Genomic DNA, 14,771 nt, shown 5'->3' with positions numbered 1-14,771 from the left:
CTGGTTCTATCTGGGGCTTGGGTATATGGATAGTATGGTGGATAGATTATGGGCCCCCGTGATTGGTCACATTGAGTTTAACAGTAATGGGTGTTGTTGATTGGTCAATTTGAGTACAATATCCAGTCTCGGCTCTGATTGGTTACTTTGAGTACATTTTCCAATTCACCCTTCAATCCATTCTGCGCCTCACCTAGACCGAGCAAACATTCGTGATAAAGAGGAAATGGTTAAATCGACAAGGTTTTCACTAAGCCTTGCGAGCGCGTTGAATGACCTACAAGATCAGCATTCATCTGACCACCGGAGAAGAGCCATACATAGAAACCCACACCATAAGACTCTGTAGTATAGGTAGCCTTAGTACCACGGGGAAAGTAGAATACGTCTCCCGGTTTCGCGTTCACCGTCTGTCCAGTCTCGTCAGAGATCTGGAACTCTCCCTCGGTGATAATCTTCATTTCGTCACACATGTATGTGTGCACCAGCGGCGCGTCTTTTTCCAGACGAAAGAAGCCGGAAGAGATGGGCTTTTCAGCATTATCCTTGTCGCTAGATTTAATAGATTAGCACATATACTACACTGGACTGGTTGACGAGGATGGCAAACCTACCTAGAGAAGATATCCCCTAGGAAAGCATTACCATTTGCGATCAATGGTGGCTTGAAGGTTGCTTGCGCATTAGCATGATGGCTAAATGGAATGGACATCTTGACGTCGATCTGTACGTAAGAAAATGTAGCATGTTAATGGTGTGATGAGAGTATTGAACTACTCTTCAGGCGTCTGGATCCCCTTATCTACCCTGCCCTTTATGCATCCTATCATAATTCCATACACAATGTATCGGATGTGCCGAAGTTTTAGGTCGGATTAGGACTCCGATGCCGTCGTCCTGTGGATATCGATGGGCAAGACCTCGGGTTCGAACAGAATTGGTGTCATAGAGGTACACCTGATAGGAAATGCGTCAAGTCAGCCCCTTAATGTTCCCACAGGGATTAATACTTGCTCTGTCTGGCCTTATCCGGATAAAACAACTCTTTTGAGAAAGCTAGTTTCGATTTCAGATGTACGCTTGCTGAGAGAAACAGATGACGGCAGGCCATTCGTCATTGCCAGATACTCCTATCTATCACTATAGCACTCCCATCACTGGCCCAAAGAACCCAACCACCAGCCTAGTTCGACCCCTAACCTTCCTCCCTGATCATACATTACGAGGTGCCCCGCTTCTTCGATCACTACCACATCTCGAGCACCCAGCTTCTCCTTCAGTCTGTCCGCTGTCTCCACAGGAATCCACTTATCCTCCTTGCCCCAGATAATTCTCACTGGCATTTTCTTGCCTACCTCAGGGTACTTTCCCTCCACTTCATCCGTGTGGCGACTATTTGCCTGTACCATCTGTCTCACAAAGCCCTTCCTCCCTTCCTCACTACTGATCCACGGCCTCTTCAACATCTCCATCGTCTCCTTCCCCAACTCACTATATGCCGCGTCTCGAATGTATGATTCCACAACTCCCTCAAACACTGGTCCAGTCAACGCGTTAAAGACTTCCTCATTCCCCGCCACCAATCTAAACAACGACTGGCCAAATGGTCCCAATGCAACCACATTGATAAGGCAAAGGCTCGCATACTGGCAACCATGTAATATATGGGCACGTAAGGTCATCAGGCCTCCATGATCATGTGCGATGACATGGGCCTTTGGGTGTTTCCAATCCTGAGCCCAGTAGTGATAAAGCGCAGCGAAGACCTCTGATTGCTGCGCCAGATCGGCATCCAATGCTAGCTCTTTAGTAATAATATTCTCCTTACCCTGGAGTGGCTGCCCGAGGGGGCTCTCGCCAAAGCCGGGGTTGTCGAAGAGGTAGACATGGAAATATCTGGCAAATGATCGCGCGTATGTATCCCAGACTCGCGACGACCAGGGGGTACCGTGGACAAAGATCAGCGGTGGTAAGGCATCGTCACCAAGAGAGGTCCACCGGATTTGGTAGCGGTGGGTAGCGGTGGAGTGGTGAAATATTTGGTTTAGGTGGATGGAATCCATGTCTACTGATAAGGTAATTGAAGTGTAGTATACAACTTGAGCAAAGAAAAGTGGAAGTTGGTAAGTATAATGACCTTGACCTAAAAGGCCCCATAACCCCGCAGCATTAGTAATGCGATCAGTGCAAGGTCTGGGGCAGCAGACTCCAAACTATCCGAATGTTAATTGGTAGAACTTGATTGGCGCGTCGATCTGCTATGTACTATCGTACTATCATATGTAGAACGCATAGCTACCACACTTAGGGATAGCTGAATTCGGCGCGACACACATGTACATCAGTGGCCGGCGTATCTGATATATTGTTAGCAATTACTGGCTTCGAAGCAACTGTTTATCGGAAGGCGCCAGCCTGATATGTCGTGGGTACCCATGGTCATGAGCCCATTCATAAACTCAGGTACCATCTGGTCCTCATGCTCCATGTGTCGGCTTTGTACCCGAGGCATCCTTTCGGTTATGCCGATGTAGTAGTAGCCCAGGCATAAACTGTCTAGTACCATGTTTCTTCTACATTATGCGCCGTAGTGCTAAGGCGCTGGGCTTTGGTGCCTCATTCAGTAGTAAAATACGATTTGCTTTTGCATTGTATTACCGAATCTGGATATTGGATTATGAATAGAGTAGGCAAACCAGACAAACGATATCATACTTGCCAGACATATAAAGGGGTGGCTACAGAACCTCTCCAGCCGTCCCGTTGACACCTCAAAGAACGCTTGTAAGACTGTTCAACCTTTGGCCACTGCTTTGACCTTCCTTTTGAAGCAACCATGACCACTAAAAAGCTACACTACTTCGACTTCAGCAAGGATGCCCGCTCTTCCGGGGTATCCACGATGTCCCCTGTGCGTGCTTTGCCAGCCTCCTGGTACACCTCTGAGAATATGTACTAGTTGGGACGCCGGGCTATCTTTTCCAGGAGATGGCTTTTCCTGACGCACAGCTCGCGTCTCAAGGACACAGATGATAGCCTCTGATATGAGATAGCCGGATTCGATATCCTTATTACACGCGATAGCGAGGGAAATGTTAATGCCTCCCCCAAGGACCAAGATAATGTCCTCCTAGTCCATGTTAAGATCGACGTTAATGGGTTTATCTGGATCAATCTGGGTGCAAAGGAGACACCCGAAGTGGCATGGGAGGAACATTTCCGGGATATTGACAAGCAAGAACGGTAAAAAGTGTACAATTTCGCCGACTACGAGCTTAGCCATACGTATTCGATAGACGGTCATTATAGCTGGAAGATCCTCGCCGATAATTTCAACGAGTGCTACCACTGTCTCACAACGCACCCTGATATTCCAGAGTTCCTAACTCTTACCTCCTTCGACAGTATCTCAAGGATGGACATATCCAGCATCGGTGTGTCTCGACTCCGGAGCAGATGGAGATGGGCCTCAATACTGCTAGCACCTACTACTTTCCGATGACTGCCATGGTTGTTTCGTAAGTGCCCGCTGTCTATATGTTCAGATCTATGTTTTCTAACACACAAAGGCCACATTTCATCAGGATACAAACATTTCCACCCAATGGCCCTAGCAGCTTCAAAATATCCTATGAGATCTACCGGAACAAGAAGTCCTCTGAAGCCGATTTCCGACTTATCAGTGACACGTATGCGCGGGTTGTAGGTGAAGATAAAGCCCTGTGTATCGGTGCGCAGAAGAACCTAGAACGAAATTTCTTTACCAATGGTGCACTACACCCTACGTATGAGAAGACGCCGATCTTCTTCCAGAGCACAGTTCGACAGGTCATCACTGAGCATTTTGACCGTGAAAAGTCCGAAGGTCACGAGATATGGCCAGCGAAACGGAGCTTGCCAACCAATGCATGAGAAAGAAGGACGAGGATATCTGTACCACTTTGGGCTGTGGACAACGGACAGTTTTTCCATCATAATTGGTTACATTTGTACTGTGCTTGCATCTACTCGTTCTTTGCCTTCCGCCATGCCTTTCAGCAGTATTCACTCTTTTGATCTTTGATGTTCCATGCTTCGGTATAACAATTGCATTGTGTGTTCCTTAATAGTTTATCTCCTTTATCTCTGCATGACTGGTCTTTCAGAGAACGGAAATGCTCTGGGTAGATAGAAGGGAAGTAAGATTCACAATAAGAATGGAACGACAGAGAAAGTGCAGCCTGCAGGGCATGTAGTTAATGTCAATCCACCGCAGCCATTCCCAACACATATGAGGAAAATAGGAAATAAGCCGCAATATCTCAAATATTGAAATTCTCCAATAATACCAAAGGCCTGTAGAATGTTCAATACAGTGTCTTGGGTACGTACGTTTTCGAAATCCACTTAACAACCACACGCTTTCAAATAGACGACCATGTATTAGGGCAGAGTTATGTTAACCGATTTTTGCTCGACTAAGTCTACCTTACGGTCAACCTAAAGATCTTACCAAGTTTACCAGCGGCCAACTCTTGTGTTATTGTATAGCCCGATTAGATATGTCTAGTAGGGCCCACTGTATTACTAGCCAATCATAATTACTAAAATTCTCGGATTATTAGTTAGTCCGCTTCCGAAGACACTAACCGCTTCTTTTAAGTTTAGGGGATTTATTCTATCTGCGCCCCATGGCCCCTAAATTTTAGGTACTTGCACTATTACCTTTCGGCACTGCAATCCCTAGGCTTAGGGCTTAGTCTCTGGATATCTACATCACCACCACCACCAGTACTACCACTAGTATAATAATTAATAACCATATCCTACTCCACAATAGTATATTATACTGCCCTATCATGATACCATGATGTTAAAGTCTATATAAATAATCAAAACGATAAATGCGTGGCAGTCTTGGCTTGATGCAAACGCCAAGCGGCCAAGGTTTCGGTAAAAAATGGCTGGTTAGGCTGCGAAATTTAGTCCGCCGGGACCACTGGCCGCTTGCGTCGATGACCAAGAGCAAAACACCCCAAACCTCACAATTCACCATTCATATAACTCTTACATAAAACCATGAAGTCTCCGATCCCCGACTATCTGCGACAGGTGTTGGAAAAGGCTCGCCCGGATACTTCCGGAAAGCTTGCCAGCTATATCGATGTGCTGGCTAAAGCGGACCCCTCCAAGATGGCCGTGGCGCTGTCGACCGTAGACGGGAATCTATACTCGGTCGGGGATGACCAGGTTGAGTTCTCCATCCAGTCTATTTCCAAGGCCTTCGTTTATGCCCTGGCCATTAATGATGCCGGGCTACCACGGGTCTTGGAGAAAATCGGCGTGGAACCATCGGGCGACGCATTCAACAAGCTATCGTTGCAACCCGGCACCCACCGGCCAATGAACCCCATGATCAATGCCGGTGCGATCACCGCCCACACACTGGTGGCAGGGGAGAATGCCACGGTGGAACAAAGAGTTGATCGCATATTGAAGGCAGTGTCCAAAGTGGCAGGTCGGAAGTTGCAAGTGGATGAAGAAGTCTACGAGGCCGAGCTCAAGGACGCCAATCGAAACATGGGCATCGGTTACATGCTCAAGGCAGCAGGGATCATCTCGTGTGATCCACAGGAGGCGGTCCGCGGTTATATCCGCCAATGCGCCATCAAAGCCAATGTCCGCGACCTGGCAGTGATGGCAGCAACTCTAGGGAATGCGGGTGTGCATCCCATAACTGGAGAACAGATCATGCCCCACCAAAGCGCCCGCCAGGTCCTGTCGGTCATGACTACCTGTGGCATGTACGATTCCTCTGGTGACTGGGTGTCTCGGGTTGGCATGCCCGCAAAAAGCGGCGTGGCTGGCGGAATCATCGGCACCCTTCCCGGCCAAGTGGGCATTGCTGTCTTCTCGCCAAAGCTAGACGAGCGTGGCAATAGTGTCCGAGGTGTCAAGATGTTTGAGCAGCTCTCATCCGAAATGGGCCTCCATATGATGGACAGCAGCCAGGTGGGTAGAGCCACCGTGCGCACATGGACGATGACTATTGCCGGCGGCGCAGATCAACCACACGAGTGCGAACAGGAGGTGCCTGTCTTTGGTCTGCGAGGCGCAGTCCGGTTCGCGGGTTCCGAACGACTTACCCGTGCGATTGTGCGCGAGATCAGCCCTCCAAACCCTGACGACCCCGGGTCCGGGCGACACACAAACGCTTGTGCCGTCATCTTCATGCTCAGAGACACTTATTCCCTCAATTACGTCGCGCTGCGAATTATTAGTGAGGACATCCGCCGGCTTCTTGAGGCAGGTAAAAATGTGGTGGTGATAGACCCTGCCAAGGTCCTTACGATTGACGGGAATCCTGCGTTTAAAGACAAATCACCCCGTGTGGTCAACGACGAAGCTGAGGCGCGTCATTATATCGGTGGTCAAGGCTGCAGGGCCGTTTCCCATAGTGATGAGCTTTATTGAAGACTGGACACTACCACATGTAAGGGAGAGAGTTCGGCGTGCATTTGATTATATAGTAACGGCTTGATAACATCGATATATCCTGGCTGCGTAAAAATCCCTGAATTCAATCGAAACCAGATAGATACAAAAACCCGATACTGAAAACGGAGCACGTTCGTAGATTCATGTAAGAGAATCAACGAATATCTATCCGTGAATCGAATGGTATAGGATTGTTCAGGACATACCCACAAACTATGCGGCGGACACCCTGGTAGTCGATTGATATCATACTGGCAATGGAGCTGAGGAAGATGCTGTGCGCGGAGAGGTACATTGTAAAGGGAGGCACCGTCAAGCCGGAGCCAGGTTGCCAGGGATATTTGTGCCAACCTGGGCAAAGCACGAAGGTCTGTATCTATATTTTAATTACATATGTCCTCTCAGACAGCGGGCATTGCAGCATATTAAGGTCGTTTTTGAGTAAAGGTTTGTGACTATCAATATCTCACTATGCCGACCACAACTATATATTTCCAAAGCCACATTCCAACGGATATGCAACAAAAGGACAACGCCATCCAACTAGGTCAACAGACGAAAGTGATTGTGCTTATCGCCCAGAGCACTAACATCAATGGGACCATCACCCTGTGGCACAGGCCCGAATTCCTGATCTCTACGTCTGTTCTCAGCGGCGTAGGAGAAATGGAGGACCAGTCCAACGGGTACAATAATTCCCGTGAGGCCACAACCGATGGCCGTTCCCTTGACAAAGTAAGGTCTATTGCACGTCAGTCCATATGAGTAACTATATTCTAAAAGTAAGTTTTCACTAAGATCTAGGGAAGGAAGTGAACGTACGCAGCGCTATTGGGATACATAAACGAGGCCAGGAATGAAGAGCATTGACCGATAATAGCGAGCAATGACATTCCAATTCCCTTCTTCGTGTCGCCAGCATTGTTATTGAGCATCCAGGTCATGTTGATCGCCAAGGCAGGGAAGACACCACAGCTTGTCAGCCAAATGGCTACGTACCGCACTGCCGTTCCGGTCTGCGTGGCTAACAAGGCATAGCCCACGGTCGCAACACTGGCAGATATGGCTAGAATCCAGCCGCGCGATCCATATCGGTCTGAGAGCCATGCCACAAGTATGCTGGATAAGAACGCACCGAAATAAGGTGGTGCCGTAAGGCCTTGTGCTTTCACAGAATCATAGCCCATTTCATGGACGATGGTGGGAAGAAAGTTGGATAGCCCGGCGAAGGAATAGTTGCAACAGAAATGGAGGCAGGCGTGGCAGTAATTCTTATAATCTGTCAGACCGGCGAATAATTGAGCTTTGGAAAGTGAACTCTTGCGCGTTGTGTCGCGGGTTTCCATGCGTTCTACTGCGAAAGTGCGTTCTTCGTTGGTGAAGAACTTCGCCGTCGAGGGAGAGTCCATCAGCACGAACCAGACAATAGGAGCAATGACAATTGACGGCGACCCCTCTGGCATAATAAGATTAGCCTCCAATTCTACTGGAAATGCATAGTCGCATGTAGGTCATTTACCGATCAAAAATATTAACCTCCAGGGTGCCATGTGGGAGCGAATTTGGGAAATTCCATACGCAATGGCGCCTGCAATGCAGTTGGCGATTGGGCTGGAACCAAGCAAGATAGATACACGTGTACCCAGTTCGTGACGTTTATAGCATAGAGATAGGTAGTATGGGACGCCAGCCCCAAATCCTGCCTCCAGGACGCCCAGCCCTACTCGGCAGGCGATCAAACCTGCCATGTTATGGACGAGTCCGGAGCACATTGCACAAACACCCCACCTTAATTTGTCAATTAGATGTTTCGTTGAGATTTAAAAGATAAGTGAGTCCCTTTGTCATGGTGGACTTACAACAGACATAATACTGTCACGTAGATATGTGCTGGGAAAACCTTCCAGCAAAGAACTAGCCACTCTAGACAGGTGTATGTAATGTAAAAGGAGTTCAGTACCCATGACCACTAACCTAGAGTGTTATCAGTAGGACAGAATTAGTCTCGGGGAATTGACATGCCTGGTAGCTGGTGAGACCAAGATCCTCCTGCGCCCCCGCAGTCTTTGCATTGCCGATATTTCCACGATCAAGGTACGAAATGACATACAAGACCCACACTAGGGGTAGTACCCATATATCGTACTATTGTGATATATGAGTCAAGGGCTAACTTCAAATATGCGGCTTATTTACCTTCCGGACAATGCGGGCATTTAATAATCGCATTTGCTGCCTTTGCTCCGCAACATAGTTCTCTCCGGCTTCGATTTTCATGTCGTCCAGGTTCTCCACATGATTGGATGAGCCCATAGTTTCTTTGGCCGTTTTCGCAGCCATGGCCATGTTGGAATGGATAAAAGATGGTATGTAAAAAGAGGAATCTACGTGGGGTAGAGATTGGCTTTATATCGTAAGCTTCATGTGGAGCTCTGCTCTCTCGGATGTCTCTTATCCAAGCACAGCTTACCCCAGGCTGTGTAATGATATAGGCCAGATCAGATGAGAAAGAGGTCTGAATTAGTATCCTGTTAGCCATGGGATTCTACTTATACGGGCCTAGGTAATAAAGCAACCCAGCTGAGAACAAAGAGATCAGACACTAGGCCTTGAGTCGCGTAGTGGCTAACATTAACTTTCTCCATACCCCGGACTTTGTCCATACCCCAGACTTTCCCCACATGAGCTGGTGACGGAACATACCTTGGCTTGCCCACCTTAGAGGATAAGTGGGAAAGCTTAATTCGTACTGCTAAAGAGGGGAAACCCAGTACAACACGATTCGGACACTCGCGGGTTTTACCGGTTAAGAGAAGCTGTACGGCTATACGAGGGCCGTTCGGCTAACAGAAAGTGGTTTAACATATTACAAGACACTATTTTGGCTAGAGAACTTATGGGTTAAAGTTAATAAAGAACTCACTGTTGCGGGGTATCATAGTAAAACTTACGCCAAGAATCACCTCCAATGTCTGTGCTACACCGGCACTATAGAGACATTGATTTCGGCAGATTCTTGAAGCAGCCGACATCGGCTTCCACGAGTCAGGTCCCAAATTTCGCTTTGTCTCTCGTGTCAAGCGCAGAGCACATCATAGCAGCTATGACGGGTAGCAGGCAGATGCGACTCTGACGTATATTTCTTATTGGTATCTTTGTTTATCCTTTGCCATTGCCTACAGGAACCGGCGAATGCATCGATAGCTGGGCAGTGCTTATCTAAAGACAGTATACGCCACCAAAACCAATGAAGCCATGAATAGAGATTGGGATCACTCAATATTTCATATCTTATGCTTTGTGTCCACTACCGCCAGGGTATATAATTTAACAGAGAATATTACTTCCAGCTTGTCGAGCTAATGCATCAGTAACCCTCGAATGCCAAATACTACATGGTATAAGAGGAGAAATATCTCGATTGCTTTCGTGAGGTTACTTTAATGGTCTATAGAAAGTGTGGGGCCTAGAGGGAGAAATTCGTCCGATGATACGAATGTGGCAAAATCTGCTCTTAGTCCATAGGAATTACAAATAGTCATCTTCCTTAAGAATAAGGAAAACATCGAAGTATCTATATAAACTGGGACGTTCATATGCGAAGGGAAGGGAGACCTCCGAAAACGGAGTCCAGAAAACATTTTTGGCAAAGATTAATGGAAAGCCTATGGACGCACCATCCGTAGCAGATCTCCCATAGGTTCCCCTAACCCTCTGTGTAGCTGCATGTTGCGATGTGGGGTGACAGAAAAAGAAGGATAGCTACTCTGCTCGACCCACTGCGCAGGGATATGATCCCTTCACGTTTGCTAGCGAAGTACGATGCCTAATGTAGTATTGCAACCTCTAAATACATTATTCACTAGTTCACCACCTTCTAGTACTAATGAACTCAATATGGTATCTTGTAACCTGTTTGGCACTACATCTCGTAGTGTATAGTCACGATGTACAATTTTCTTCAATCCCCTTCATTACTCACACTTGAAGGAGGATGTCTGGTTCCAATCGCCAGCAACGTATGTCGCGCGCTGTGGATATGGACATGTTCTGCGTTGTGCCTGGACACCAAGCGCGGGGGTATCGTCGATATACTTGGTAGCGACCAGCTCGGTAGGAGCAGTACCATTTTCAACCCATGCCATCAGAGCCATAATAGCGTCATGTTTTCTATCCCGGAAGCCAGGCACACCCCACACATTACTTCCTGTCAAAGCAGAGGGTTGATTGGCAGATCCAATGTACCAGGGAGCCCCATGCACCGAGCCTGAGCAGTGTTGCATACCAGGAATGAGGAAGAAACGATAGAAATCATCCAAATCATAACCTAGCGGAATCATTGTGTTCTCAACCTGCTTATAGTAGTAGATGCTGGATCCGGTTGGAATTTCCCCATCAGCGAATCCGTGATAATGAATCAACTTGCCGCCACGTTGGTGGAAAGGACGGAGGTCGTAGGTATCTGCCGTAGCGTTTCCGGGGTCCAGGAGGTCGGACAGTTGTATCGTAGCGTAATCGAGACTTTCCGCGGGCCAGTTGGCATCGTTGTACACAAAGTCACGGGGATAGGCAACGCCACTAGGCTCATCTACAGAATCATCATCTGTGATAATCATCAGAGAAACTTGAGCTTCTGATCCCCAGGCAAAGGAAGGGAAAATGAATGTCTGATCGGTATCAATCCAATCACTGTAGACTCGATAGATCGTGCCAAGCTGATCAGCACTGAAGCAGGTGCTGGTGTTGGCTCTGGAGCTGCTGCAAAGCAATGCCTCGAGCCTAAATTGGCAAGCATAGCCATCCATTATAATGTTGTCCTGCACACCATCCTGTTCATCACACTGTCGAAGCACTTCGGTGGCTAGGACATCCATCAATTCAGTAGTAACATGATGAGAGGCGTTGTTCGGCAAGTTATCCAACGCAAGCTTTAGGTCCCAATTTTGCTGATGAGAAGTCCACCAAGCACATGCCCCTGCCAGAACACCATCGAAGTCATCGGGGAACATTTGGGCCTCTTTCAACCCCTGACGACCGCCAGTGGAACAGCCCGCGTAGTACGAGTACTCGATATTGTCATTGTAGAATGCTTCTGTCAAAACCTTTCCCAGAGCAACACTGCCATGGAGAGCACGCCAGCCCCAGTCTGTCCTTGTTTCGGGATTATTTAATGCCCACGCAGCATCACCAGCCTCTTTCACGGAGGAGTTATGCCCCGTGTTTGTTGAAACAACTGCGAAGCCGTAGTTCAGCCCGGGTGCCATATCGGCAAATGCAACTTGACCAGTGAATCCACCATTTCCGTAGGCCATGTAGCGCTTGTTCCATGTTTCTGTTGGGAGCCAAAGGCCGAATTCGTAGGAGGATATAGTGGACGAGCTGACGTTCACGTAGAGCGCGCAGTATTGAGGCAGGCCTGTGTAGTTTCCCAAAGGCCCCTCAAAGGTCTCCGTGGAGGTGAAAGTGCGAGCGTATACGATGCTGACATTGCTAGTGAGATAAGGAGCGAAGAAGCTTGGTTCGCATGTACTGGCGATTGACGCAGCGGGAGCCAACGCGGCAAGGAGTAATGAAGCACGCATTGTACAGTCCAGTTCAAGGTTCGACAGCGAAAATAATGACAAAGAACAGTGGAGAGAACTAGAGGTAGTTTAAGATATACCTCAAGAGATGGGGTTGGCTCTATCAAAAATAAATATAGTAAGTATATCCAGCTCGCATACGTATGATAGACGCGTCACCTCCCCAAGTATCAGGGTTAGTGAGCGAATGGAATCACTCGGTATATAGACCATATCGTAGGATATCTGTTGTAGATCACCGGGCTTCCTCCTCTTCTAGATTAAGGTCTAACAGGTGCGTAAGTGGACCCTATGGAGTCATTTTAAGGAAGGCCGAGCCACTGTTTGAAGGATTCTGGAACACATTACGGACTCTTCTAATCTACGGTGTAATAACGCCTGCGGCATCTTCGTCAAAGCCAATCCCGCCTGGTATGGATACAGTGCGGGCTACAGTAACTCTCGACAGCAGAACCAGCAATTGACTTCGTGCCCCTGCAGTAGTCCACTCTTTACTAAATTATGCCCCCTTTCTTTGGCCGGACATATGTGTATCATTCTTATGGGCTAATGATTGTAAACGATGCCCCAACAGACCCACCAAGATCTCTGCTCGGAGATATATACTGGTTGCAGAACTTCGTATCTCGGAGGTAACGATCCACTGCGGTGGAGACTAGTCCTTATTAGGCAGTCAAAGGCGGGTCCGTCTTTGCCTCAGGTTCACTGAAGGACACAAGTATATATCGACAAATATTGTTGCTTTACGTCTAGTGTGTATCTAGGTTACCTTAAACGCAAGGACTTTACTATTTCTCTTGACTCCCCATTATCCGACTAATCCCTAAAGCTGCACTATAGCTTTCCGTAATAGAATCGTTGATTTTACTTTTGCGAGAAGCATATCTGTGGTACATACAAACCGAACGATCGGGAAATCCAGCCCAGCTAGAGCAGCAACAGTTATATACAGGTGAAAGATTTAGGAGCTGACTCGGGTAATTTTGAACCCACCGGGCACCTTCGTTTGGAAAACGCCATTTGGATCATATTTTGCTGCAACCTTCTTTACAAACTTCACTTGTTCTTCCCCAATACTTTGAATGGGATCTTGCCACGAAGCTGCATAGTTCAGGTAAGTGAACGGTACCTTCGCCCCTTTCGCCTCAGTGTTCTTCTCAACTGCTGCAATGAATTCCTTAGTCCCATTCAGCATTCGAGCCGAATCGGTAGTATCAGACCACCAGTTCGCGATCAGACAGATCACCAGGTCCTTTTCTGGATGAGTACCTGGGGCCAGTCCAAAAGTGTCAACAGAGCCGTCTTCGCCTGTCACCGGGGGCACAGCTTGGAAGGTCAGGCTAGAGACGAGGCCATCCACACTTGACAACTCAGTTACTGAACTATTCCAAAGCCGGTAGACATCCTGGAGACCTGCCAAGCTACTTTTGAAGGTCGTTGTAGCCCAAACTCCTCTAATAAAATGTTAGCCGTGGCCCGTCGATTTCCCGGCGCACAATAATGTGGTAGGTCAGCCCGTCGTTATAGTTGCGTTCTACTTACAGCAAGTTTGCCGGTTGAGCCTCCGACATCTCTTTACTAAAGTCGGAAGAGTTCGAAATCCGCATCGTGTTGGAGATCTGCGGCTGTATTTGCGCAAAGCGACGCAGAGAGCTGACGTTCACAATCGGTTTCGAATAAAACATATTGTTTGAGCTAATACGCAGTTCTTTGGCCTTATAGTAAAGGAAGCTTTGCTCAATCTCGGCATCGGGGTCGAAGTTGGCGGGCGTTTTGAACTCTGCAAATGCGGCGAGCTGTGCTGAAACTGCTGATTCTGCGTACACGATACCGCCACCCCAATATAACCCCTGCTTGAAAGATAGAAGGTCAAATCTAGTCACTACGCCCAGGTTATTCTGGCCAGCTTTTAGAGCCGCGAATAGGTCTGCATTGCTGGTTGCGTTTGCGTTGACGATGTCTCCCGAGGCAAGGACAACTTCCATGTTTGCGACGTTATTGGAAGCAAAACCCAGGCGCGGTGAGAAGACCGATAGTCCACCTAGGGATTTCCAGTTGTATCAGTTTACGTAATTGGCCATTGTAAAAAACCATAGAGCTATGAAAAGTGAATCCTCTATAAACCTACCTCCGGTAAGAAGACCACCGACTCCAACAGTTCCGACACGACCACCGAGGACAGCAAGTCCACGTTCATCTAAGTACTCATATACCTCGGACCAAAGCGCACCCCCACCAACAGAAGTTACGTTCCCCTCTCCATTGACAGAGATATGATTGAGACTTCTCAAATCGAGAGTAATACCCGTGTTTGAATTGGCAAAACCAACATTGGCGGAGTGACCACCTCCCCGCACAGAAAGAATTGCTCCATCAGTGGTTTCAACCTGCTTGATCACAACCGCAACGTCCCGTGCGGAGTCTGGACGAACCATGCAGTTGGGCGTCAACCGCTCTTGGACAAAAAAGTAAGATGCCACAGCATTATCGTAGATAGTACTATTCGGAAACGAGACTTGACCAGGTAAGAGCTTCGACAAAGTCAAACACACAGCCGACGAACTGGCTATGGAGAGTCCCAGAAAGAGAAACGGGAGCAACAAGCGGAAAAACATGTTGTCTTTGTCAATGCTGGATTTGAATTTGACGCAGAGAGATAGAGCTTTATAACCAATTACATGGGCCTATAATGACCGAGGCTTTTTAGAACCC

General features: G+C 47.8%; 6 protein-coding genes across 6 annotated transcripts; 2 read left to right on the top strand and 4 right to left on the bottom strand.

Annotated features, from left to right (window-relative positions):
- Positions 1 to 250: 250 nt before the first annotated feature.
- On the bottom strand, positions 251 to 2,063 carry BDV27DRAFT_165028 (Alpha/Beta hydrolase protein; the record flags this gene model as incomplete). Its single annotated transcript, XM_032073816.1, has 3 exons — positions 251 to 277; positions 408 to 552; positions 1,219 to 2,063. The coding sequence occupies 3 exons, from the start codon at positions 2,061 to 2,063 to the stop codon at positions 251 to 253; spliced, it is 1,017 nt and encodes a 338-aa protein (XP_031933969.1).
- Positions 2,064 to 2,836: 773 nt separating this feature from the next.
- On the top strand, positions 2,837 to 3,912 carry BDV27DRAFT_140119 (RHO alpha subunit C-terminal catalytic domain-containing protein; the record flags this gene model as incomplete). The annotated part of the gene is made up of 6 exons (XM_032069596.1): positions 2,837 to 2,952; positions 2,986 to 3,014; positions 3,054 to 3,243; positions 3,280 to 3,350; positions 3,380 to 3,518; positions 3,585 to 3,912. 6 exons carry the CDS (start codon positions 2,837 to 2,839, stop codon positions 3,910 to 3,912), a joined length of 873 nt encoding a protein of 290 aa, XP_031933968.1.
- Positions 3,913 to 5,033: 1,121 nt separating this feature from the next.
- BDV27DRAFT_119140 (glutaminase) lies at positions 5,034 to 6,549 on the top strand. Its single transcript, XM_032064792.1, has one exon. It carries the CDS (start codon positions 5,059 to 5,061, stop codon positions 6,451 to 6,453), a length of 1,395 nt encoding a protein of 464 aa, XP_031933967.1. The 5' UTR covers positions 5,034 to 5,058; the 3' UTR covers positions 6,454 to 6,549.
- A 471-nt stretch (positions 6,550 to 7,020) lies between these two features.
- On the bottom strand, positions 7,021 to 8,823 carry BDV27DRAFT_165027 (major facilitator superfamily domain-containing protein; the record flags this gene model as incomplete). The annotated part of the gene is made up of 5 exons (XM_032073815.1): positions 7,021 to 7,219; positions 7,300 to 7,933; positions 7,997 to 8,265; positions 8,337 to 8,446; positions 8,674 to 8,823. 5 exons carry the CDS (start codon positions 8,821 to 8,823, stop codon positions 7,021 to 7,023), a joined length of 1,362 nt encoding a protein of 453 aa, XP_031933966.1.
- A 1,628-nt stretch (positions 8,824 to 10,451) lies between these two features.
- Positions 10,452 to 12,059, bottom strand: BDV27DRAFT_151736 (Tannase/feruloyl esterase; the record flags this gene model as incomplete). The annotated part of the gene is made up of 1 exon (XM_032071406.1): positions 10,452 to 12,059. The coding sequence occupies one exon, from the start codon at positions 12,057 to 12,059 to the stop codon at positions 10,452 to 10,454; it is 1,608 nt and encodes a 535-aa protein (XP_031933965.1).
- A 961-nt stretch (positions 12,060 to 13,020) lies between these two features.
- BDV27DRAFT_165025 (FAD-binding oxidoreductase) lies at positions 13,021 to 14,718 on the bottom strand (the record flags this gene model as incomplete). The annotated part of the gene is made up of 3 exons (XM_032073814.1): positions 14,188 to 14,718; positions 13,602 to 14,100; positions 13,021 to 13,513 (listed from the first exon to the last, which is right to left on the bottom strand). Exons 1-3 carry the CDS (start codon positions 14,672 to 14,674, stop codon positions 13,021 to 13,023), a joined length of 1,479 nt encoding a protein of 492 aa, XP_031933964.1. The 5' UTR covers positions 14,675 to 14,718.
- Between the last annotated feature and the right edge of the window lie 53 nt (positions 14,719 to 14,771).

This window comes from Aspergillus caelatus (assembly GCF_009193585.1).
Source record: "Aspergillus caelatus strain CBS 763.97 unplaced genomic scaffold BDV27scaffold_1, whole genome shotgun sequence".
In the NCBI taxonomy this organism is placed as follows: Eukaryota; Fungi; Ascomycota; class Eurotiomycetes; order Eurotiales; family Aspergillaceae; genus Aspergillus; species Aspergillus caelatus.
The sequence above is the reverse complement of the archived record's forward strand: the minus strand, read 5'-3'. Positions and strand labels throughout refer to the sequence as shown.

Excerpts from the sequence above, each read along its gene's own strand:
- BDV27DRAFT_119140 (XM_032064792.1), top strand. The coding sequence starts at position 5,059 with ATGAAGTCTCCGATCCCCGACTATCTGCGACAGGTGTTGGAAAAGGCT.